General features: G+C 37.4%; 1 protein-coding gene across 1 annotated transcript in view; it reads right to left on the bottom strand.

Moving 5' to 3' along the window:
• Positions 1-26,540, bottom strand: part of SECISBP2L (SECIS binding protein 2 like) — a 61,704-nt gene that overhangs the window by 6,879 nt on the left and 28,285 nt on the right. The window contains exons 12-17 of the mRNA XM_032417038.1: positions 23,330-23,499; positions 22,407-22,539; positions 20,645-20,807; positions 9,334-9,554; positions 8,468-8,622; positions 4,962-5,181 (exon numbers count right to left, since the gene is read on the bottom strand). Of these exons, the coding sequence (XP_032272929.1) occupies positions 4,962-5,181; positions 8,468-8,622; positions 9,334-9,554; positions 20,645-20,807; positions 22,407-22,539; positions 23,330-23,499 (1,062 nt within the window). The remainder of the gene's footprint in view (positions 1-4,961; positions 5,182-8,467; positions 8,623-9,333; positions 9,555-20,644; positions 20,808-22,406; positions 22,540-23,329; positions 23,500-26,540) is intronic.

A 26,540-nucleotide genomic window follows, 5' to 3' on the forward strand; every position in this document is an offset into this window, starting at 1 on the left:
GAATTCCCATAGCACTTCTGGCATATATAGTTCAAAAGCACTTGTTTTGTGTTTGCTGTGCTGCCCCTTCTTCCCTCCTTATCCTCATTCCTGCTCATCTGTGTCCCTATGGTTGGCATAGAGTAAGTGCTGGAGGCAAAAAAGCCTATTAAATGAAAAATACCACACGTATATTTAATTATGCCCCCCCTAAAAAAACTTTAAAAGGGCATATATTTTTTTTAAATTTTATGCGCACATTTATATTTCCTTCCAACAGTTTTTATCCTCCTTCAAAAGTATAAGAATTCACTTGGAGTTCCACCTCCCCCTTGTCAATGAGTCAACGAACAGGAAAGAGGAAGGAGGTCAGGATACTAGGTCAGGCTGATCTCTCTCCAGAATCAACCTTAGGCCTTCATCTACTTGGGTAGGTGAGCTGAAAAGCCCACATGGGTCCTTGGGAAAGTAAAGGGAGATATGACTTCAAAAGCAGAAGCAAAGGACTCTGCTATTAGCCATCAAGAGACTTGTCACAATAATCAAAAAGTCACCAAGGTCACGTATCTACTGGGGAGGGAGGGTCTAGGCTCCCACTTTAAAGTAATAGATGAAGCTTGATCAACAGCTGATGAGCACACAAACACATGCATACAACATGGAGAAACAGAAGAGTACGAAAGTGCCATCTTTCTCTAGGGGACAGGAGAAATCTGATTGGGATGGGGAGGAGGACAGTCTAAATCCCAAACAGAACCTCTAGAAGTCCACTTCTGATGAAGGAACCAGGAAGCAAGTTAAAGGAAGAATCAAAGATCTCAACAAACCTAGAAATGGTACTGATTCAAACCTACCCTGCTTCTGAATTTTTATTGTAGCGTAATTTATTCAATAGAGCTCTTCTTTGCTTGTTAATCCCTTCTATGCTTTCCTCTCTTGTTTATTGGGTCTTTGTGAAATTGTCTTTTAAACTTTCAAATCACTAGAAGATTTCTTAGAGGATGAGGTATGTGTATTTCTCCTTTCAGTCAGTACAAACAGAGAAGCTGTCTATCTTTAGTTATACTTAGAACAAGCAAATGAGTTCAAGAAACTACAGAACAAACTAGTGGCAGAAAATGAGCAGGAAATTCAGGATGGATGGACTACATAATGAGGTTGTCCTCCCCTCGTAAGTGATTACTGAAAAGCTACTATACTGTCCTATTAAGAACTCAATCAACAGACAGGGAACACAATCACACTGGCTAAGAATGCAGATTCTAGAGTCAGATTTACCAGGTGTGTGCACTGACAAGTTAATTACCTCTCTTCATCTTAGGCTCCTCATCTATGAAATGCAGTACAGTATTTTTTTTAATTTTTTTTTTTTTTAAAGATTTTATTTATTTGACAGAGAGAAACACAGTGAAAGAGGGAACACAAGCAGGGGGAGTGGGAGAGGGAGAAGCAGGCTTCCCTCCGAGCAGAGAGCCTGATGCGGGGCTCGATCCCAGGACCCTGGGATCATGACCTGAGCTGAAGGCAGACGCTTAACGACTGAGCCACCCAGGCGCCCAGTATTTTTTTTAATTTTTAAAAAAGATTTATTTATTTGAGAGAGAGAGCGGGCGTGGGAGGGGGAGAGGGAGACAGAGAATCTCAAGCAGACTCCCCATTCAGCACGGAGCCTGCCCTGTGGCTCGATCTCAGGACCCTGAGATCATGACCTGAGCTGAAATCGAATAGGATGCTTAACCAACTGAGCCACCCAGGTGCCCCTGCAGTACAATATTTCTTATCTCATAGGGTTGCTCACATAATCGAATGTATTAATAAATGTGAAATGCTTAGAGAAGTGCCTAGCACATAGTATGAATTCAGTGAGATACTATTATTATGTATCAAGTGCCCATTATGTGCCAAGTTCCTACCTTAAAGAACTTACAACTTAGTTGGAATTTATGTTCAAAACTATTTGTTTCATGTAATAAGTATAATAGAACTGAGACTCAGCACAGGTGGAAGGAAAACATAAGCAAAGAAAACAAGGGGTATATAAAAGACAGTAAGACTGGACTATCATAGGAGGTTTTCTATTCTGCCAATGATTAGCATTCTTTTCCCAGCTTTGCTTTTCCTTTAAACTATGGGGAGAAAAACATTTTAGGAATCCTGCATCAGGATGACATGGAAGATGCTGTTTGTTATCTATCCAACAGTCATTCCCCATTTTCTTCCTGGATAACAGAACCCCCAAACTTGGAATGAACTTGAGTCCAGTCCTGGAGGATGAATTAAAATAGTTCTTAGACTATAATGGTTATCCCATTCCTCCTTTGCCAAATAGTCCCTTGCCCGTCTCCCTTGCAGCTAAAAGGAGTCACAAGATCAGTTCTGGCTAAATGAAACAAAAGGAGAAGTCTTCTGAAAATTGTTTCTTTCACTGATAAAAGGAACTCACTGCCTGAACCTCCTGCTTTTGACTACTAATGCCAGAGCCACAGCAGCTACTTATGAACATGAGATGATGGCACAAGAATAGAAAGCCACAGACTGCAAATGGAAGAACAGAAAGAAGGAAAGAGCTAGGGACTTTGAGGATATTGTGAAATAATTAAATATCCTGATTTCTTAGGCCACATTAGTGGTTTTATGTTTGTTGCTGAATGCATCCGATACACAAAGAATGACTTCATGCTTTCTTCTCAGTGTTATTTGTGATTCCTTCCACTCATTTTGTTGGTGTCCTCATAAATCAGCTCATCATGTCAGAATCTTAAAGATTCCATCTAAATCCTTCCTTAGGATTCAACCATTAGCTCTACCAGATTAAAAAAAAAAAAAAAAAAGACAACCACAGGTCCAAAATGGTGTCACTTAGACTGAGTTCCCAAACTGGAGCTTAATTCCCAATCCAATTGCAGTTTCAAACTCCCCTAGAAATGCTGCCTTAATTGGTCAGTCAGGAAATTTTTCTTTCCATCAGCACCAATGAGTCTGTCACCTGGGTCCTCTCCATCCTCCAAAGATAGGTGAGGTAATCTGCATAAGACCCCTTGGTTTTTCCCTTAGCAACAGTCTCCTCTGGAACAATCTTTTTCTTTTCCTAGTAACTTTCTTGCCTGCCTTGCCACCCCCCCCCATAAAAACTTTCCACTTTGTAAAAGTCTTCAGACTGCCTCTCTACTTGCTAGATGGTGGCTGCCCAATTCATGAATCATTCAATAAAGCTAACTAGATCATCAAATACACTTGGTTGAATTTTGTTATTTAACAGCTCATAGAATTTTAGCTTTGAGTGGAACCTTATAGATGACCTAGATGAACCCTCCTCATTTCACTAAAGAGAAATCTGAGGCCCAGAACTTAATCAATTATTTCTCAGTCCCCCACGCAGAGTGTGTGAGAAAGCTAAAGCTTCAATCTTTGAACACTATATTTGGTGCCTTTTGAAAACATCTCCTAAGTCTTTGAGAGGTTCTTTTCATAACTTTTCTTTTCATGTGCTCAAACCCACAGCTTTATGAATTTACCTTGAAGTTTGCTTTTGAGATCTGCATTATCATTATATAGAGAGAACTGATCTCATTTACAAAGTTGGCACTTTATCTTATTTTCAACTAGTGGCACTTCAGCCAAAAAAACGTCTGCCTCTAAGCCAGTAACACTTATCCTTGGGGCGCCTGGGTGGCTCAGTCGTTAAGCGTCAGCCTTCGGCTCAGGTCATGGCCCCAGGGTCCTGGGATCGAGCCCCACATGAGGCTCCCTGCTCAGCGGGAAGCCTGTTTCTCCCTCTCCCACTCCTCTTGCTTGTGTTCCCTCTCTCGCTATGTCTCTGTCAAATAAATAAATAAAATCGTAATAAGAAAAACCACTTATCCTTGATCTGCAGTTTCCTAAAGTCCCAGAGTAACTTGTTCATTGTCTCTGTCCTAGAGCTTTGTCGAAGCATTCCAAACATTTAACTACAATCACAGATAGGGAGACTAGGAAAGGGAGTGTGAGGAAAAAAAGGGAAAACATGAGGACTCATTTTTCTACATGTTAAATTTTAGTTGGCAACAAGCTATTCAATAAACTCCCAGATAGCTTTAAAAAAAAGAAGAAGAAGGAAGAAACTGGAGCTAAGCTGAAGGAGGTGGCTATCCTATTTTTAAAAAGAAAAAATAGGGGAAGCGAACCAGAAACATCATGAAAACTGGAGAACTTAAGAGTTCAAAGTATTGTAGAAAAAAGGCAAGGACACTCCTAAGACATAGAGTGCAGTAAATAATGTTATTTTAAACATTACACATGTTAAAAAGAAAACCACAGGCCCAAAACGGCATCACTGAGGCCAAATCACCAAACCAGAGCTTAAGATCTAACCTAATCACAGTTTCAACCTCCCTCAGAAATCTATCTGGTCAGCACTAATGAGGTAATCTGTCACAAGGGCCCTTTCCACCCCCAAAAGGAAGATGAGACAATCCACTAATAAGACCCCTTGCCTGTCTCCCTAAAGGAAGGTGACCTGGCCAGGAACCATCCTTTCTTTTCTTTTGCTAATAATTTCCTTGCCCCACCCTCTCTCCTATATAAGCCTTCCATTTTGTGCAATTCCTCAGAGCTCCCCACTACTTGCTAGAAGGGATGTTGCGCCGGTGCATAAATACCTAAGAAAGCCAATTAGATCTTTACATTTACTCAGGTGAATTTTTGTTCTTTAACACACACAAATGCTGGGTTTTAGTCTGTTTCTTTTTGACTACTATCAAATTTAACTTAAATGTCATATGTCTAGATTTTATAAGCTTATATTCCATAATATTCAGGTCTTTTGTTTACTTAGTAAATCAAAACTTAAACAATTCAGTATAAAGTATTAAAATGAAACTTCCTAGAATTTACTTAGTTATAGGTCACAAGTATTGTACCTTTTCAAAATGATTTTAATCACTTAAATGGTTTCAACGTTTAAAACATCTGATATATACCATATACCATATACACCAACTTACCATATTCCTTTTCATTTACTTCAGAAATGGGTTCAGAAATGACACTGCAGAAAGAAATGGCGCTTGCCGCAGAGGGGTTCCGAGAGTGCCCCATGTGGTGTGGCGCCTTTTTCACGTTCTTCAAGGCTTCCTCCGCCTGCTCTTGTTCCATTGCTGCAACCATCTCTTTATATGCTTTCCTGGCTTCCTCAGTGAGCTCTACCAACTGATTAAACAGGCTCTAAAAAGAGATTCTGATTAGTCCATTTTGGGGCTATACTTTTTATTCCTATAACTGACAATAAGTCTCTCTACTGTTTCAGGATCAGACACACTTTCAATCAGCACAAAATCCAAATGGTATGCACACTGCAGAACATTATAAAATACTCTGTAACTTACAGATATTGTTTATGTAATTCTCACAAGTCTGAGGAAATTTCCTGATTCAATACTAGTCATTAACTGTGATATACTGAAAGTTCCTGCCAAGTTTATCAATTCAACAACTGCCCCCTTCAGTCTCTGGCACTACAGCAAGTACAGAGACCACTGGAACACCACTCTGCTCTTAAGGAGATTTCCATGTGGCTGAAAGATAGGAGACACCAATGATTCAAGGTACCTTATTTTAAATGCCTTGAGATGTACAAAATGTTTTGGCTTTTGGAAGAAACATCAAATCTAACTGCTGAGCATCGCTGAAGAATTTCCAAAGTACTATTACCTCTGACATAGGCCTTGAAAAATAGATACAATTTTGAAGGGTGGAGATCCTACATTCTTAGCCAAACATGCAAAACAATAAATACAGGTATAGACTTAAGAAAGTACAAGGCTTGTCTGGGGAGCAGTGAAGAATCCTTATATGGATTAGAATATAAGGGAATGAGCGTATGCAGTGTGATATCGAAGTTTATAGAAGAAGATGGCAGCCTCCACAAGAATTAAAAGTTCCCTGGATGTGCGCTTATTGGAAGAGCTTGAAGAAGATCAAAAGAAGTCAGTGATGGGATGGCTAGCTGAAAATATGACACTTATAAGAAGGACAAACCAAAGATATTGGGACAAATGCAAATTACAAAAACAGAATAAAGAGCCTGACGAAGAATGTAGAGCTAAATAATCAGAAGTTCCTCCATCAGTGAAACAAAATGAACATGAATGGCAATTAATAATTCCAGCAAAATGGTGGGTGGACTATACACATGTTAATAAAATGGCAAAATTCATATAGCATTGAAGTTGGACTTCAACAATTATGACCTCTAAAAAACTCCGAAGAAAACTGAAGTTTCCATAGCCACTAGAAAAGACAATCAAATAATAACTTGTTGTGATTCTTACATCATAATTGAACAACCTTCTACTTCCGTTTAATGTCTTAATTTAGTATCACAATGCAACACACCCACACATTAAATAAAAAATGTCAGATGTCAGACCTGAACATTCCTAAGAATATGTTTAATATTATATATTAAATTATGCTTTCAGACAATGGGAAGAAAAGTACAGTACAACTTTTTTCCTCCTACCAAGGCACTTTCATTTAACTTTAAACCATAACTGGATGAAAGCATGGCAAAAAGTGTCATATTGCTATGGAATATGTCCCTGAAAATACGTCCTTAAGAAGGAAAAACATAAGTAGCATGCTTTAGCCAGCTTCAGTTTAAACTGATTAAGGTAGTAGGTACAATAAATCTGTTGCCAACTGCAATGATTTTAAGCATGCTAACACTACTAGTAGTATCAAAATATACTCAGGATTTACTTATTTTTAAAAAGAAGGAATAATGGATTCTGGTAAAAACAGCTTCTATGTGTTACATGTAACAGACTTCCTAAATATTTGTTTGCAACGTTTAACGAACTATGCACTTAAGTGAAGCCAACAAAAAGAAAATAGGCATATGGATGTGTGATATTGAGATTAACAATCATTTTACAATATAAATAAAACACAGAAATAGTTGGGAATAAAAAAATAAGTAAGAAGAGAAAAAAAGAAAATTTAAGAGAAAAGCTATCAGGAAATAAAAACCTTGAATGTCAGGGTAAGGAGAGAAAGTTTAATTCAAAGGTTACTTTTAGCAGATGGTAAAAATAACTTAGGTGTACTACCACATTACTGCAAATGGGTACACTTGATAATATACCACTATTTCCTTTACCCCCATTTTAAGAGTATATTTTGGTTTAAACAATAACTTACCTATCTCAAAGTAGTAGAGGACAAGTGAAACAATGACAAACAAAACTGGCAAGCATTTTATAAAGCCATACAAATAATCCAGTATATATAATTCAGTAAGAAGTCAATACAATGAAAAACAAACATGTCCACTTTTCCTGACCTCAATCTCACTCCTATTCCATAAACTAACAGTGAACAAAAAAGGAGTAATTTTTATTAGGTGTCTTTATATATGACCCTTTTTTCCCACAGAGGTACTTATCACCCAAATTCGCACATATAGTTTAACATAGCAAGCAGGTATACATATACCACACAGTTTACTGAACAAACATTTATCACCTGCTCATGCTCAAGTAATGTGAAAGGTGTCAGGGACACAAAGACAAGAGGTCTGCCCTCAAGGAATTCATAGTTAAAGGGAAAGAAACACATAATCTACAGCAAGGCAGTATGATACCTATAACCAAGAAAAGCAGCACAGGCTACTGTGGGAGCAGAAATATTGAGTATATACTCATAAAGTAGGTGGGTAGATAACTTCATGGGTACTGGGAGAGAACCTGAATGGAAATGGGGGTATGCAAACATGGTAACTGGATAAGAAAGGACACACACTTAAATAAATAAAAATAGTATGGCTAGGAAGAGGTAAAATGGTCCATGAATGGTGTCACAAAATACTTCAGAGTCAACTTCATAAAAGAGTCTTAAAATGTTATGAGTTACTAAGCATTACTGGAGATAAATAACTTTTATTCTAATTATTAATTACCAGCCTATTGTTATTATTATTACTTATTATCATCAGCTCCTATGGGCAAAGCTTTGTATTAGCAGACCAGGAGAGGAAGATAAAGGTATCATGAGTGCAGAATTATTTTGACAATTGGTTAGGAATTCCATTTTCAAAAAGAAAATCCTCTCTAATTAAAGGATCTTTTTCTCTCTTGACTCCAAGTAGCATAAAATATAGCCAATATATACACTGAAGAAAATTATTTTATATCATATAATATCGAGTATCTTTACCTAGCAGTTAAATAATTATCATATATTACAAAATTGAACCCAGAAGAAAAAAGCACTGTGGGAAAAACAGGAGCTGAAATCTTTACAGCCAAAATACTGTAGGATTAACTTGTGTAAATGTTTTTAGCACTAAAAAAAGGAAATGTAATACTCAAAAATTTTCCACTCATTCTTGGGAGAGTCATCTCATTTCTTCAAATGCTTTAAAAGAACACTGGCACATGTTAACAGAAAACGTACTGGCGGGGGGGTGAGGACAAGAGGGAGTGAAGGAGTGTATCCTCTTAGGTCTTACCTCAGCACCAAAGTAGTTGAAGATTCCCACTACGCTAACAGGAACCAGCTTGTTCACACAGCGTCCTAGAGCTTTTCTTCCAAGGGCAAACACAAAAGGAATTTCTTGTTCCCGTGCCATGGCTATAACATTATAGAGAGCCTCATCCAGGCCACCTGAGAAAGTCAACACATGCTGAGGTCTTAATTTATTTATATAAATGGAGGTATTTTAGCATCCAACAGCTAAAGCGTAAAACACAGCAGCAAAGGATTCTATGAATGCTTGTGGCACTTTTGCTATTCTACTTATTTTCCTATTGGAATTTATATGATGTATGGATATATATATATATACACACACACATGTATGTATTTTCTTTCTTCCCAATAAATTTTAAAATTTTTCAACACCAGTTTTTGTCTCTCCATAGGGATTGGTATAGTGGGGGTCAAATTTCAATACATTCACTAAAAAAGAAATTAAAATTGCTAATAGTGGCTGATATATTTATTCTCTCAGCCCAAGTGGCAATAACACAGATATATACTACTATTTTTATTGGTATTTCTCCCCTGTGGAGAATATGCCTACTACTAATACCTCTGCATCTGCCTACTCCAATTACCCAAAGTGGCTCACTTGGTTGGCCCAACTTAAATCCTTCACTAGTGTTCATAGATTAGGACTTCTTTACAGTCCAATCTCAATTTTATTACTTAATTTGAGGTAATGAAAGATTTCACTTTCTTTCCTCATGTTCAATATTATGTTTTATACCTAAACTCTGCAAAGAAAGACATATGGCTTTCACTTTAAAATTCATTGTGTATCTCACAATTATACTAAATAAATATCAAAACACTTCAAAAGTAAAATGTTCATACCTTTTGACTGGATTTTTTCACAGTTTGGAGAAATTATAACACACTTGATCTTATTTAACTTCATATGTTTAGTAACCTCCCTTAGGCCCATAACCAGCCGTCTCCTTGCTTTTGCTCTCACAGGATCTTTTTGGTAGATGCGTTCCTGAAAACTGACAAGCTCTTGAAGAAGAAGAGTCACACATTCATCAATCTCTTTACAAAGAACCTGATTACAATACCTGTAAAGGAAACCCAAAACAGGTAAGTCCAACCTAATTTACTTTCCTGTAATTATAAGATTATGTTAGGGAAAAAAAATATCCAATAAGAGGTTTTCATTGAAAAATCAACTCTTTAAAATCTCTTAAATCCTACTGAGAATTAGAAAAAGAGAAGTTTTGCTGAATTACAACAGATTGGCTTTTATGGAAAGGTTGGATTATCCTCAGATAAGTACTATCCAAACTCCCAATTATTAAATTATTAAGGATATAAATCAAATGTGAGCCTGTTATTTGATAAAAAGAGATATAATGTTTCTGGTAAAAAGATATAAAGTTATTTCATTCCAGTAAATACCAATGATCCTTCTCGTAGGAAAGAAATATAATTTCCCAGAAGCTAACTGAATGCCCTCATACCAACCAAGTCATCCTCCACACTCAAGTCACAATCTCTGGGAAATTGGCTTCCTCGACCACAAAAATAAGGAGTTAGGTAAGATGGCCTCAACGGCTCCTCTAACAATGAAAATCTATGGCTGTGAAGGATGAACTCAGTAATCAAATTAAAGCCAAAATCAAAGAAGCCTTGAGGTAAAAGTCACATGCTCTTATAGCAAGCAAAGCAAATGAATGAGGCTCTTTGTGAGATCATGTATGGCTATAATGTGAGCAACAGACAGGCAGTGAGTGAGGCCACTAAAGTACTTAATTGCAGGGATAAGGAAGTCATCCAAGTTTACTTTCTCCCTATATACTCTTTTTCAAGTTCTCATCCTTAACCTCTACTATAAACAGGTACTTAACAGGGAGAATTGGTATAATTTCTAATCTAAGACTAACCAGGCAAGTAAATTTCCACTTCTGAATTATATTATATAGTAGAAAAATACTAGGCCTGCCCTTCTTTAGTGGAAAAAAACTGTTTTGGAAAATTTTTTTCTTTATGTGAAAAATATTTAAATAAGTAGTGTTTAAATAAGTAAATAAGTGTGACACTACTTCAGAAGAAAAGATAAAGACTGAGGAAAAATTATCAAAGTATGCAAAATTAAAGACTGCACTTAGAAAATAGAAAATAAAAAATGCAGTTTTCTTCATTCTGTTTTTCTTTCAAGCTGTTTATTTCATACATATGTAACATGTTACTCCCCAAGTGTTTCCTTTGCTCCACATCTATTATCTGACATTTAATTAACTTCCCAAATCCAGACAAAAAGAATTAGCTCAAAAACAATAGTATTAAAGAAAAGGAACAGGACAGAAGGATCAAGATGGCAGAACAGGAAGATCCCAAGCTCATCTCCCAGAGACACACCAAAATTACAACATCATACAGAACAACTCTCTGAGAATGATGTGACAAATAGCAAAAACAGCTCTTCCACAACGCAAGATAGAAAAAGCCATACCAGACAAGTAGGAAAGGCAGAAAAGGGCTCTAGTCAGGACCCACATCCCCTGCTCAGTGACTCCCAAACAGGAGGGATATTACAAACGCAGAGGCCATCCTTCCTAAGGAGCAAAGGGTTCAAACCCTGTATCAAGCATGCCCACCCTGGGGACCTGCATCAGGAAGATGAGGCCCCATAAACGCTGGCTTTGAAAATCTATGGGGCTTAACTCCAGGAGAGCTAGAGGGCTAAAAGAAACTGAGACTCTACTCTTAAAGGGCACAGGCACAAACTCACTGGCTCTGAGACCCAGCATAGAGGCAGCATTTTGAAAAGCGCCTGGGCCACACATGAAGATTTGCTAACTTTAGGGCATGTGCAGAAGGGGCAGGGATCTATGGGAACATTTTCCTGGAACAGAAGCACTGGTGGGAGCCATTTCTGACACTCTTCTTCTACCTTGCTAATACCGCTTGCCCTGCCTCAGCATGCCCCCGCAGACCCACTCTACTTAACAATGCTGGCCCCCGTACGCATCCCCCTCAAAGTGGCTCCCACCCCACTGCACCTGGCAGGTAGTCTCAGCCAGATCCCATAGTCCCCCAAAGCAGCTCCCAGTCCACCAGACTTGGTGGGCAGCCCAGGCCAGGTTTAAGGGCCCCCTCTAAAACAAGTCCCATCCCACCACACTCAGCAAGTGACCCTGAGTGGGATCGGCATCCCTGCAAAGCAGCTCCTGCCCTGCCATGCAGCAGGGAGCCTCAGACTGATACCTCCCAAAGCAGCTACAGCCCCGACCACCAAAATGCCCCCAACCATTACAGCAGGGTCTTTCAGCCAGCTGCATCTGAGGCCAAACCCACCCACCAGTGCAAACCCAGCAGTCACAGCCCAGCCATAACAGAAGGACACATGTAGTCCACATGGGGGACACCCCCAAAGTGCCTGGGTCTGGGGACCAGGGGAGACTGTGCTTCAAGGCCCCACAGGATGCCTTCTACATTAGGTCACTCCATCAAGACTCTGAGACATAGCTAATCTATCTAACACATAAAAACAAAGAGAGTCGGGGAAAATGAGAAGACAGAGAAATAGGTTTTGAAGGAAAGAACAAGACAAAACCTGAGAAAAGAATGAAATGAAATGGAGATAAGTAAACTACCTAATAAAGAGTTCAAAGTAATGGTCATAAAGATGTTGACCAAACTCAAGCAGAATGGATGAACACAGTGAGAACTGCAACAAACAGATACAAACTATCAAAAAGAACTCATCAGAGCAGAAGATAAAATAATACACTAGAGGGAATCAAAAGCACATTAGATGATGCAGAACAATGATCAGTGATCTGGAAGACAGGGTAGTGAGTGTCACCCAAGTTGAATAGCAAGGGGACAAAACTTTAAAAAATGAGGATAGTTTAAGAGACCTCTTAGACAACATCAAGCAGACTAACATTTACATTATAGGGGTCCCATAAGGGGAAAAAAAGAGAGAAACAAGTAGAAAGCTTATTTGAGGAAATAATGGCAGAAAACTTCCCTAAGCTGGGGAAGAAAACAGACATCCAGTTCCAGGAAGCACAGGGAGCCAAAAACAAGATTAATGCAAAGAGATTTACACTAAGACATGTAATAACTAAGATGTCAAAAATTAAAGATAAGGAGATAATCTTAGAAGCAGCAAGAGAAAAGCAACTAGTTACATACAAGAGAACATACATAAAATTATCAGCTGATCTTTCAACAGAAACTTTGCAGGCAGAAGAGAATGTCACCATATAAGTACTGAAAGGAAAAAACCGACAACCAAGAAATTTACCTGGCAAGATCATCATTCAGAATTGAAGAAGAGATGAAGAGTTTAAAGACAAAAGTTAAAGGAGCTCATCAACACTAAACTGGCCTTATAAGAAATGTTAAAGGGACTTCTTTAAGTGGAAGAGAAAAAGCCACAACTAGACGAAAATTATAAAGGAAAAAAATCTCACTGGTAAAAGCAAACATACTGCAAAGGTAGTGTAGATCAACCACTTATAAAGTTAGTATGAAGGTTAAAAACAAAAACAGTAAAATCAATCATGTCTACAATATTTTGTTAAGGGATACAAAGATAAAGATATAAAGCAGGATGTCAAAACATAAAACACTGCAGGGCAGGGAAAAATGTAGTGCTTTTAGAATGTGAACTTAAGAAATCATCAACTTAAATTAACTTACATACATAGGATATTATACATGAACTTCGTGATAAGGAAACCAAAAACCTAAATAGATACAAAGGAAATAAAGAGAAAGGAATCCAAACATAACACTAAACAAAGTCATCAAATCCCAAGGGAAGAGATCAAGGAAAAAAACACCAAAAAAGAGAACTACAAAAATAGAAAACAAACAAATGGCAATAAGTACTACCTACCAATAATTACTTTAAGTGTAAATGGAAGGAATATTATAATCAAAGACTCAGGGTGGTTGAATGGATAAAAAAGCAAGACCTATCAAAATGCTGCTTATCAGAGACTCAATTCAGGGGTGCCTAGGTGGCTCAGTCAGTTAGGCATCCACCTCTTGATTCAGCTGAGGTCATGATCTCTGCGTCTCTCCCTCTGCTTCCCCCCATCCCCCCAACCACACACCCACTGCTTATGCTCTCTAAGAAAAAAAAAAAAAAACAAAACTAAATTCAGACCTAAGACACATACAGAGTGGAAGAAGATTCCATGCACACAGAAACGAAAAGAAAGCTGGGGTAGGAATAGTTACATCAGACAAAATGGACTTTAAAACAAAGACTGTACAAGAGACAAAGAAGGACATTAAATAATGATAAAGGGATCAATCTAACAAGAGGATATAACAATTATAAATATCTATATACCCAACATAGGAGCACCTAAATATACAAAGCAATATTGATAGACACAAAGGTAGAAACTGATAGTAACATAATAACACCCCACCTACATCAATAGAGAGATCATCCAAAGAGAAAATCAGTAAGGAAACAGTGGCCTTAAACAACAGACTAGACCAGACAGACATAATACAAATAAAAAGAACACTCCATCCAAAACAGCAGAAAACACATTCCTTTCAAGTGCACATGGAACCTTCTCCAGGGTTGATCACATGTTAGGCCACCAAACAAGTCTCAATACATTTAAGAAGACTGAAATCATATCAAGCATCTTTTCAACTACAATGGGATGAAACCAGAAATCAATTACAAGGGGAAAAAAAACTGGAAAAAACACAAACATGAGGAGGCCAAACAACATGCAAATAAGCAACCAATGGGTCAAAGAAATCAAAGAAGGAATTAAAAAATATCTTGAGACAAATGAAAATGGAAACACAACCTCCAAAATCCGTGGGACACAGCAAAAACAGTTCTAAGAGAGAAGTTTAAAGTGATACTGGCCTACTCTAAGAAACAAGAAAAATCTCCAATAAACAATCTAACCTTACACATAAAGGAACTAAAAAAAGAAGAAGGCCCAAAGGGAGCAGAAGGAAGTAAATAATAAAGGTCAGAGAGGAACTAAATAAAATAGAGACTGAAAAAGAAACAACAGAAAAGATCAATGAAACCAAGAACCGGACTCTGATAAATAATATTTATATGGACCTAGATGGTATTTTGCTAAGTAAGTCAGACAGAGAAAAACTACCATACAAATTCACTTACATGTATAATCTATAAAACAAAACAAGTGAACAAATTAAAAAAAAAAAGAAAGAAACAACCATAAGAATGAACTGATGGGTACCAAGGGGTAAAGGGTGGGAAGATGGGCACAATGGGTGAAGAGGAGAGGAAATATAAGCTTTCAGTAATGGAATGAATAAGTCATGGGGATAAAAGGAAATATAATAGGAAATATAATCAATGATATTGTAATAGCATTGTATGGTGACAGATGGTAGCTATACTTGTGGTAAACGTAACATACAGATTTGTCAAATCATTATGTTATACACCCGAAACTAATGTAATGTTGTGTGTCAACTATACTTCAATTAAAAAAAAAAAAAAAGGACAATAATGAGTCTTTAAGCCAGATTCATCAAGAAAAAAAAGGAGGACCCAAATAAACAAAATCAGAAATAAAAGAGAAGTTACAACTGACACCACAGAAATACAAAGAACCATAAAAGACTACTACGAAAAATTGTACATCCATAAACTGGATAACTGAGAAGAAATGGTTAAATTCTTAGAAATACACAATCTTCCAAAACTGAATCATTAAGAAATAGAAAGTCTGAACACTGTTTACTAGTAATAAAATAGAATCAATAATCCAAAAAATCCCAACAAAAGTCCAGGACCAGACAGCTTCACAAATGAATCTATCACACATTTATTTTTTTTTAATTTCTTTTTAAAGATTTTATTTCTTTGAGAGAGAGAGAGAGTGAACGAGAGAGACAGCATACAAGCTGGGCGGAGAGGGAGAGGTAGAAGCAGACTCCCCGCTGAGCAGGGAGCCCGATGCAGGAATCGATCCCAGGACCCTGGGATCATGACCTGAGCTGAAAGCAGACGCCTAACCAACTGAGCCACCCAGGTGCCTCTCTATCACACATTTAAAGAAGAGTTAATACCTATTCTTCTCAAACTATTCCAAAAAATAAAAGTAAGGAACACTACCAAATTCATTCTATGAGACCCTCATACCAAAACCAGACAAAGACACTACAAAAAAAGAAAGTTATAGGCCAATATTCCTGATGAACATAGATGCAAAAATCCTCAACAAAATATTAGCAAACTAAATTCAATAATACGTTAAAAGATCACACACCATTATCAAAATGGCATTTATTCCAGGGATGCAGAGATAATTCAATATCCACAAATTAATCGTCATACACATTAACAAAATGAAGGATAAAAATCATATGATCTTCTCAACAGATGCAGAAAAAACATTTGACAAAATTCAACATCCATTTATCGTAAAAATTCTCAACAAAGTAGGTACACAGGGAACATAACTCAACATAATAATGGCCATATATGACAAACCCACAGTTAATACCATACTCAACTAGAGAAACAAGACAAAGATGTTCAGTCTTGCCACTTTTATTCAACATAGTGTTGACAAGGACATGGAGAAAAGGGAACCCTCATGTACTACTGATGAGAATGTAAACTGGTGTAGCCACTACGGAAAACACTACAGAGGTTCCTCAAAAAACTGAAAATAGAACTACCATACAATCTAGCAATTCCATTTCCTGGTATTTACCTGAAGAAAACAAAAACATGAATTCAGAAAGATATATGCACCACTATGTTCGCTGCAGCACTGTTTATAATAAATCAAGATATGGAAGCAACCTAAATGTCCACAGATAAATGAATAAATAAAGAAGATGGGGGTGTGGCTATGTGTGGAATATTATATACTGCGTGTGGCATATTACTCAGCCACAAAGAAGAATGAAATCTTGCCATTTGCAACAACATGGGTGGGCGCAGAGGGTATTATGCTAAGTGAAATATATCTGAGAAAAACAAGTATCGTATGATTTCACTTACATGTGGAATCTAAAAAACAAAGTAAGTGAACAAAACAGAAACAGACTCATAAATGGAGAGAAAAAAATGGTGGTTGCCAGATGGGAAGGAGTGGGGTTACAGGTGAAATAGGTGAAGGGGATTAAGAGGTATAAACTTCCAGTTATAAAATAAGTAAGTCAAAAATATTTTAATAACTTTGTATGGTGACAGATGGTAACTAAAACTTACCGTGATTATCATTTCATAATGTATATGAATGTCAAATCACTACACAGTACACCTAAAACTAATATAATATTGTGTATCACTACACTTCAATTAAAAAAAGGAACAGAACAAACCAAGATGGTTTGGATTCCTACCAATTTTACTTTCACCCCAGGATTCTTTCATGTGTCATTTTTAAATGTAACATCTGCACAAATGTTAAAATCCTAAAATCCTTCATAGCAATAACTGTTAGTTCAGTATTATTCACTGACAGGCATTTTAAAACTTAGAAATACTTGCTGAAAAACAAGCAGGTTTATGTAATAGGTTCACTTCATGTAACAGGGTTTTAGATTGGTTAGAGAGGGTTTTTTTTTCTGAAAGGCCAGTAATATAAACAAAAAAGCAAAAGCATTTGAGGAGGAAAAACCCCTTATTAAGGCACTGTGCATGTAGGATGTAAGGCCAAATCCCAAATTTAGTTATAAACATCATCTGATATAAAAAGAATGTATTTACAGTCAAAGCACTTTCGTCTCAAATATACAACCTAACCCTACACCTAAAGGAGCTGGAGAAAGAACAGCAAATAAAGCCTAAACCCAGCAGGAGAAGAGAAATAATAAAGATCAGAGCAGAAATCAATGAAATAGAAACTAAAAGAACAGTAGAACAGATCAATGAAACTAGGAGATGGTTCTTTGAAAGAATTAATAAGATTGATAAACCCCTGGCCAGACTTATCAAAAAGAAAAAAGGACCCAAATAAATAAAACATGAATGATCACAACCAACACCAAAGAAATACAAACAATTATAAGAACATATTATGAGCAACTATATGCCATCAAATTAGATAATCTGGAAGAAATGGATGCATTCCTAGAGACCTATGAACTACCAAAACTGAGCCAAGAAGAAACAGAAAACCTGAGCAGATCCATAACCACTAAGGAAATTGAAGCAGTAATCAAAAATCTCCCAACAAACAAGAGCCCAGGGCCAGATGGCTTTCCAGGGGAATTCTACCAAACATTTAAGGAAGAATTAATACCTATTCTTCTGAAGCTATTCCAAAAAATAGAAATGGAAGGAAAACTTCCAAACTCATTTTATGAGGCCAGCATTACCTTGATCCCAAAACCAGACAAAGACCCCATCAAAAAGGAGATTTACAGACCAATATCCCTGATGAACATGGATGCAAAAATTCTCACCAAAATACTAGCCAACAGGATCCAACAATACATTAAAAGGATTATTCACCACAACCAAATGGGATTTATTCCTGGGCTGCAAGGCTGGTTCAACATCCACAAATCAATCAATGTGATACAATACGTTAATAAAAGAAAGAACAAGAGCCATATAATCCTCTCAATAGACGCAGAAAAAGCATTTGACAAAGTACGACATCCTTTCTTGATTAAAACTCTTCACAGTGTAGGGATAGAGGGTACATACCTCAATATCATAAAAGCCATCTATGAAAAACCCACAGCGAATATCATACTCAAGGGGGAAAAACTGAGAGCTTTTCCCTAAGGTCAGGAACATGGCAGGGATGTCCACTATCACCACTGCTGTTCAACATAGTACTAGAAGTCCTAGCCTCAGCAATCAGACAACAAAAAGAAATAAAAGGCATCCGAATCAGCAAAGAAGAAGTCAAACTCTCACTTCTTGCAGATGATATGATACTTTATGTGGAAAACCCAAAAGACTCCACCCCAAAACTGCTAGAACTCATAAGGAATTCAGTAAAGTGGCAGGATATAAAGTCAATGCACAGAAATCAGTTGCATTTCTATACACCAACAAGACAGAAGAAAGAGAAATTAAGGAGTCGATCCCATTTACAATTGCACCCAAAACCGTAAGATACCTAGGAATAAATTTAACCAAAGAGGCAAAGGATCTATACTCAGAAAACTATAGAATACTCATGAAAGAAATTGAGGAAGACACAAAGAAATGGAAAAACGCTCCATGCTCGTGGATTGGAAGAACAAATATTGTGAAAATGTCTATGCTACCTAGAACAATCTACACATTTAATGCAATCCCTATCAAAATACCATCAACTTTTTTCAAAGAAAAATTTGTATGGAACCAGAAAACACCCCGAATAGCCAGAGGAATGTTGAAAAAGAAAAGCAAAGCCGGCGGCATCACAATTCCGGACTTCAAGCTCTATTACAAAGCTGTCATCATCAAGACAGTATGGTACTGGCACAAAAACAGACACATAGATCAGTGGAACAGAATAGAGAGCCCAGAAATGGACCCTCAACTCTACGGTCAACTAACCTTCAACAAAGCAGAAAAGAATATCCAATGGAAAAAAGACAGTCTCTTCAACAAATGGTGTTGGGAAAATTGGACAGCCACATGCAGAAGAATGAAGCTGGACCATTTCCTTACACCACACACAAAAATAGACCCAAAACAGATGAAAGACCTAAATGTGAGACAGGAATCCATCAAAATCCTAAAGGAGAACACAAGCAGCAACCTCTTTGACCTCAGCCACAGCAACTTCTTCCTAGAAACATCGCCAAAGGCAAGGGAAGCAAGGGCAAAAATGAACTATTGGGACTTCATCAAGATAAAAAGCTTTTGCACAGCAAAGGAAACAGTCAACAAAACCAAAAGATAACCAACAGAATGGGAGAAGATATTTGCAAATGACATATCAGATAAAGGGATCCAAAATCCCTATAGATCCAAAATCTATAAAGAACTTACCAAACTCAACACCCAAAGAACAAATAATTCATTCAAGAAATGGGCAGAAGACATGAACAGACATTTCTGCAAAGAAGACATCCAAATGGCCAACAGACACATGAAAAGGTGCTCAACATCATTCGGCATCAGGGAAATACAAATCAAAAACCTCAATGAGATATCACCTCACACCAGTCAGAATGGCTAAAATTAACAACTCAGGAAACAATAGATGTTGGCGAGGATGCGGAGAAAGGGGAGCCCTCCTACACTGTTGGTGGGAATGCAAGCTGGTGCAGCCACTCTGGAAAACAGTATGGAGGTTCCTCAAAAAGTTGAAAATAGAGCTACTCTACGACCCAGCAAATGCACTACTGGGTATTTACTCCAAAGATACAAATGTAGTGATCCAAAGGGGCACATGCAACCCAATGTTTATAGCAGCAATGTCCACAATAGCCAAACTATGGAAAGAGCCTAGATGTCCACTGACAGATGAATGGATAAAGAAGATGTGGTATATATATATATATATATATATATAGATATATATATATATATATATACACAATGGAATATTATGCAGCCATCAAAAGGAATGAAATCTTGCCATTTGCAACGACGTGGACAGAACTAGAGGGTATTATGCTAAGCAAAGTAAGTCAATCAGAGAAAGACAAGTTTCATATGATCTCACTGATATGAGGAATTTGAGAACCAAGACAGGATCATAGGGGAAGGGAGGGAAAAATGAAACAAGACAAAACCAGAGAGGGTGACAAACCATAATAGACTCTTATTAATCTCAGGAAACAAACTGAGGGTTGCTGGAGTGGAGGGGGGTGGGAGGGATGGGGTGGCTGGGTGATGGACATTGGGGAGGGAAAGTACTACGGTGAGTGCTGTGAACTGTGTAAGACTGATGAATCACAGACCGGTACCCCTGAAATAAATAATACATTATATGTTAATAATAAACAAAACAAAAGAACCCAAAAAAACAGAACAAAAAAAATAAAATAGAGATTTCATTTAAAAATAAAGCACTTTCACATGAACACTGATAGCTGACAGAAGCCAAATGCTTTAAATAAAACTAGGTATTAAAAAAATTGGAAAGAACTTAAGTATCTTTGAAGTTTCGTATGCTCAACCCACCATGTAATGACAATACTGCATTCAGAGCTACAATCAAGATACTTAAACTATTCAACCTCGGATAATGAGACTAAAACTTACTCTCTAAATCTTTTGCTGTGGATTTTGGTTATTGTTGAAGATGCCATCGGACTGCCTATCCCAGAACTAGCCGGAGAGCCTTGTGACACAGGTGTCATACAGTATGGAGAGTTCTGACTTGCTGGAGAAAGTGAAGTATCACTGGGCATGCTCAGTCCAGCATCTGTAGAGATGTGGGGTGAGGGGAAAAAATTTACAAACTTCAAATGCTGAAAGACTATATATTGAATAACACTACTTAGAATGGCAGTTGTCTTTTGTATAACTTTCAAATTCTCCAGAAGCTAACAAGTTGGGCATTGTTTATATCACAAACATCTCTCACATTCTATAAAAATGAAGTCTTCCTATTATCTCTTAAAACATACTCTTAAAAAACAAGCACAGTCTATAAGTCTCTACACAAGAGACGATATAAAACACGTATTCTAGAGGATTTAAATTGAAGAACAAAGGTAATAACTTCTGAACCTCTTTCCAGATCATATCATCCAACTCCTTTATCTCTATTTTTTCACTTTTAACTGTCTAAAAATTCCCATTGCTGCTGGCAATGATGAATTCTACCTCACTCATTCTCTCCACACCCCTCCTGATTTCTTCAGATACCACCCCAGTTTCTCTCGTATTTGGTCTTTGCTTCTGTGCTCAGGCAGCCTCATTTTTTAGATACCATCTCTTGACCAGACTACTTCCTTCATTTGCTGCTTCTTTCCTAAATGGCTAAACTCAGGAAATGAGTTATTATTTGTATTCCAGTCCACTAATTAGCAAAGTTACACATGTATCTTCTTGTCTCCCTACCGGGATAAGCTTTTTGTAGCAGGACGAATCCACTCTTTATCTTTATTACATTTATTACATTTCCTGACCTTCCCACCCCCAACCCAGTTACATTTCCTGACTTTCCCACCCCCAACCCAGTTACTAAAGTACACATGATAGGTGTTCAATAAACACCTGAATGAATGCTGAAATTTATCCATTTCTGAATGAATGGATAAACCTAAATACAAAGGAAAGGATATTTAATTGAGAGTAAAGGGGAATCCCAACTAAGTATGTCCTAACTGAACAATCTTTAGAAACAAACTCTTTTCTAAACACAATGGAACAGTGCCAGTTAATATGTGTAAAACAGACCTAAATGTGTTGCAGAACGGAATACACATATATCAGCAGAAAAAGGGACCTAGCAGGTATCTCTTAAAATCTCTCTTCCACAGTAGTAAAAGTATCAGAAGGAATGTGCAGGTTTGCTTGAGGTCCTACCTAAAATTGTATGGGACTGAAGCTTATTGACCAAATGAATTCTGCACTACAAGAGGCTTTGTAATTCTCTACTCACTCACTGTGGTATGTGTATTAATTCATGAAAGCAAGAAAGAAAATCAACAAAAGCAATCCATTGAAAAATAGTCCTGTGAAGAAAATAGCCAGTAGTATTCTAAATACAAAGGAAGACAAAATGAAAAGAACTATGAGTTATAGAGGATGCATGATGAGACCATAATTATTAGTATTTACCACAAATCCAGGCCTTAAGCCTCAAAAATGTCACAAACCTGCTATATAACACCTGCTCCTTCCCCCTTTTAAATATCTCCCTACAAAAGCATCTTCAAAAGAAACCACTCTCAAAAATAAAGAAATGTAGATAAAATATGGAGCATATCCTGCAATTAGGATAATAACTAGTGATGGCTTATCAATTAAAATACTCTGGACCATTCCATGATAAGGGAGAAAGGGGTGATCTTACCTTCCTGGGAAACAGTCTCCTGTGGCAAATCATCAATAAAATCTAAGTGCATTTCTACTGGTTCCTCAGATCCCAAAAGGCTGTGGTCCACAGTTAAACGGCCCTTCTTTTCCTCTCTTTCTTTCAAAATAACCTAAAAGTCATTACCGGTCTTTAATTACTGATCACTCTTTGATGTACTGAATGATGAAAAATGTTCACTATTACACAGATATAGTTCACTTACAAATGGACATGAGGAGTTTGGTTGGCTACATGTTTAGCTGGCTACAATGAAACTGACTGGCAAAAAAGTAAATGTAATTTTAGACACTGTAGTTGAAAGAAGTACTATATCCAAAATAAAGGAAGGCAATTATGCTAATAATGCTACAGATACCAAACCACATCTGTTTCCCTCTTTAAATCCTGATTGACAAACTACAGAGTTTCCACAAAAATGGATAAACTAAAAAGTGTGAAAAACAGGTCATACAGTTACAATAAATTTACATTTTATAGTTTTTAATTATTTGGACATGGATTATCTCACTCTGCTCCTAACAATACTAAATTAAATAGAGCAGATATTATCCCGACTTACAGATGAAGAAGATAAGGGTAAGAAAGGTTTGCCTAAAACTATATAATTTAGTACCAGAATCCAGGGCTTCTGATTCCTACGGTCCAATTTTTTGGATGCTAAATGTTTAACTTTTTTTTTTTTTAACCTTACAGAAATTCATCGTCCAGGGCCTTGTTCAATACAGAAAGAGAATCGTGATGCTGATGATATCCCCAACCTCCAATTAACTAGTCATCATAAAGATATACGCCTATGACTATCTCATAATAATCTGTTGGCTCAAACACAACTACTTTTGCAAAACAGATTTAAATCCTTATTTACCTTGTAAGATAAACATCCCCAGATGTTGGTTTACCTTTTTAAGTGCTGTGGGCCGTTTTAGTTTTGCAATTTCCTTCTCTTTTCCTTTCTTTGCTTTAGAGGAAGTAATGTCCAAAGAACTAAAGGATGTCAAACAGGGCTGACTTTTGGTTAAAGGTTTTCTGTTAGTAGAGTCTTTAGTGTGAAAAGAAGCTGCAGTAACCACTAAAAACAAACAAGAACATTAGTTTTACTATTATTACCAACACCACATATTATGAAAATTTCCAATGATAAACCTACAAGAACATCCTCTTCTTGTGGGGAAAAACAGACATCGTAATAGTAGGAGTAGTACAGGGCCATGCAGTGTTTATCAGATACAGCTTTTATGCATCCATTTAGCCTCCATAAGATAAAGACGACAAAGCCAAATGCAATTAACTAATTTAGCAATCCAAAGCAGGGACAAATAAATTATTAGTTCTACTCCACCACAGCAACCCTCAAGCATGCAATTCCTTGCAACTGGTCTCCAAGCAGAACCACTCAACCTCTGAAATTTCAAAATTTTGCACCTGTCCTTAATTCCTACTGAATCTTACATAAGAATCACCCTTATATAAAACACATAGTCTGTCACTCCTCCCCTCATTCCAGCCTGCCAGTGAAGAATGATTTTCCTCTTTGGCTGCACTCTTAGTAGTTCTTTTATACCTTAGTAGTTCTTTTATACCTGATTGATACCCTCACCCTCTAGTGGCTACCCCAATCCTTTAACAGGTCCAAAGACTAATCTCAATCCTCTCACTCTAGCAGCAAAAAAGCTTTCCTGCTACTTCCCTGAGAGCCGCTATCCAATATAAACATATAAGCCACCTGAAAGGAGGCAGTAGGCATCCTAATTCCTGTCCAAGGTTTATCACCCCCTCTCCTCTTAATCCCATCTCTGGATTAATTCCTCAAGCATCTTGCTCTGTCTCTTTCCCCTTGCATCTTTCAAGGTCCTCCTTGACCCCTGATTCTTTTCCCTAACTCCCAATAAGAAGCTAAAAATCTCCTGTATATAGAAGAAAGAAAAACAAAAAAACCCCAAAACAGACAACCCAACAAAACCCTTCCCTGACTGGCTTCCCCTCAAGCTAAGGTACTATCACTCCCCTTTCCTTCTCAATAGTCTGCTTTATTGGTTACTTATACTGATGTGGATGCTATCTAGCTGTATCCAAGCAACGAGGTAAGCCTAGGATCCTCCTACCCCGCCATCTTCCCCAGAGGTCCTGAAATAATCTGTTTTCTCATTATCACGTCCCAGATCATTACAATCTGGCCTCTGCCCTACCCACGCACTCACAACCACTATTGTCAAGATCACACGTGAACTTGTAATCGCTAAATCTAATTCTCTATTCTAGTTTTTTTCAGCATTTGATAAGAAAGACCACATCCTCTTCCTCAAAATTCTGTCCTTACCTTGTATGACATTACACTCTCCTATTTTTCTTACTCTTTCTCAAACCTATTTTTTTAGTTCTTCCTCTTGCTGTCCTTTAAGTCTGAACATTCGACAAGGCTTTATCCCTGAATATATTTTTCCTAACTTTTCTTTCCCCTGACAACCTTATGTACTTCCACAGCTATACATCCAATTCTATTTAAAACTCACTGACTTCGGGGCGCCTGGGTGGCTCAGTCGGTTGAGCATCTGCCTTTGGCTCAGGTCATGATCCCAGGGTCCTGGGATCGAGCCCCACGTCGGGCTCCTTGCTCAGTGGGGAGTCTGCTTCTCCCTCTCCCTCTGCCTCTCTCCCCTGCTCATGCACTCTCTCTCTCAAATGAATAAATTAAAAAAAAAAATCTTAAAAAACAAAACAAAACTCACTGACTTCTAACCTAAAATGTACATACATAACTACATGTTAAGTAGGAACCACCAGAATCTCCCTAACTAGCATTTCAAATACAACAGGGCTGGAGTCTGTTCTTCCCAACAAAACTCTTCTTCCATAATCCTTGTTTGATATCATCAAAATCACCACAATCCTCTAACTAGGAGAGTTTGGAGTCATGGAGTCACCTTTGACCTGTTTCCACATTCCATCAGTTAAATAAAAACAACAACAACAACAACCCCATCAATTCCTCACAATCCTTTCACATATCTACAATAGTCTCATTCTTTTCTTGGACTTCCCAAGAAATTCAATTTCTTTGTAATCAATGCTTTCCAACTTAAACATTGGTGGCAGTTTAGAGGTTAATCTCATTTCCATCTGATAAGAATCCTACTCTCCTTTCAAAGCCCAGTCCAAATGTTATCATACATGAAGGCATTTGTAACGTCTTCCCCATAATCTCCCTGTTGACATTAATCACTCTTTTCTTCTGCAAGTTCATAAAACTTCGGCTGGTATCTTTCCTAAGGCACAGGTCTTTATTAGTTATTTGTGTATGTCTTTCCCCTCAACTAGATTATAAACCTTTGACCACAGGAATATCTTAATCTATAATTCCACACCATGCTTTCCATATAAATATCTATAATTGTATATATCAACATGTAGTCAATGAATCAAAGTTATAACAGTGAAGCCATCTGAAGTATCACAGGTTAACAATCTCTTCTCCATAGTAATGAGTTAACATTTATTGAGTGACTCTAATCTTCTAACCAGGTTACATGCATCATCTCATTGACTCCTCAAAATAACCCTGTAGCAGGTACTATCATTACCTCCATCTTAATGTCAGGAAATTGAAGCACAGCAAAGTTAAGTAAGTTGCCAAGGAACTACATGGAAGAACAGGATTCAAACCAAGGCAGCTCAACTCCAAAGCTCCTGCTTGTCGCCATGAAGCCATACTGCCTCCAAAACACTGCTAACTCTCAGTTCCACTGAGATGCAACTGCCACTCTAACCCAACTCAACAACATTCAACTCAAAAGCTTATTATGCATTCAATATTATTTTTACTAATAGTAAAGCTAAGGTTTATACTGGACAAGTAACTAGCTATAGATTTAAACATTTTGCAGACAGAATTAAAGTTATACACTGCTAATTATCTTTTTGTCTAAAAACAACAGACCCTTTACATAGAAACAGAAGAAATAGAATATCCAATTCTGCCTTTTAACATCGGGCTTTTTGTTGGTGCCTTTCCCTTTCCTTTATATTATTCCTCTCCCTCTACAACAAAGGCTATGGAAAGAAATGAGGGAGCACATAAGAGCTGCTGAACTCTAAATTTGACAAGGTTTACTA

This window comes from Phoca vitulina, unplaced genomic scaffold (assembly GCF_004348235.1).
Source record: "Phoca vitulina isolate PV1807 unplaced genomic scaffold, GSC_HSeal_1.0 scaffold20, whole genome shotgun sequence".
NCBI classification, from domain to species: Eukaryota; Metazoa; Chordata; class Mammalia; order Carnivora; family Phocidae; genus Phoca; species Phoca vitulina.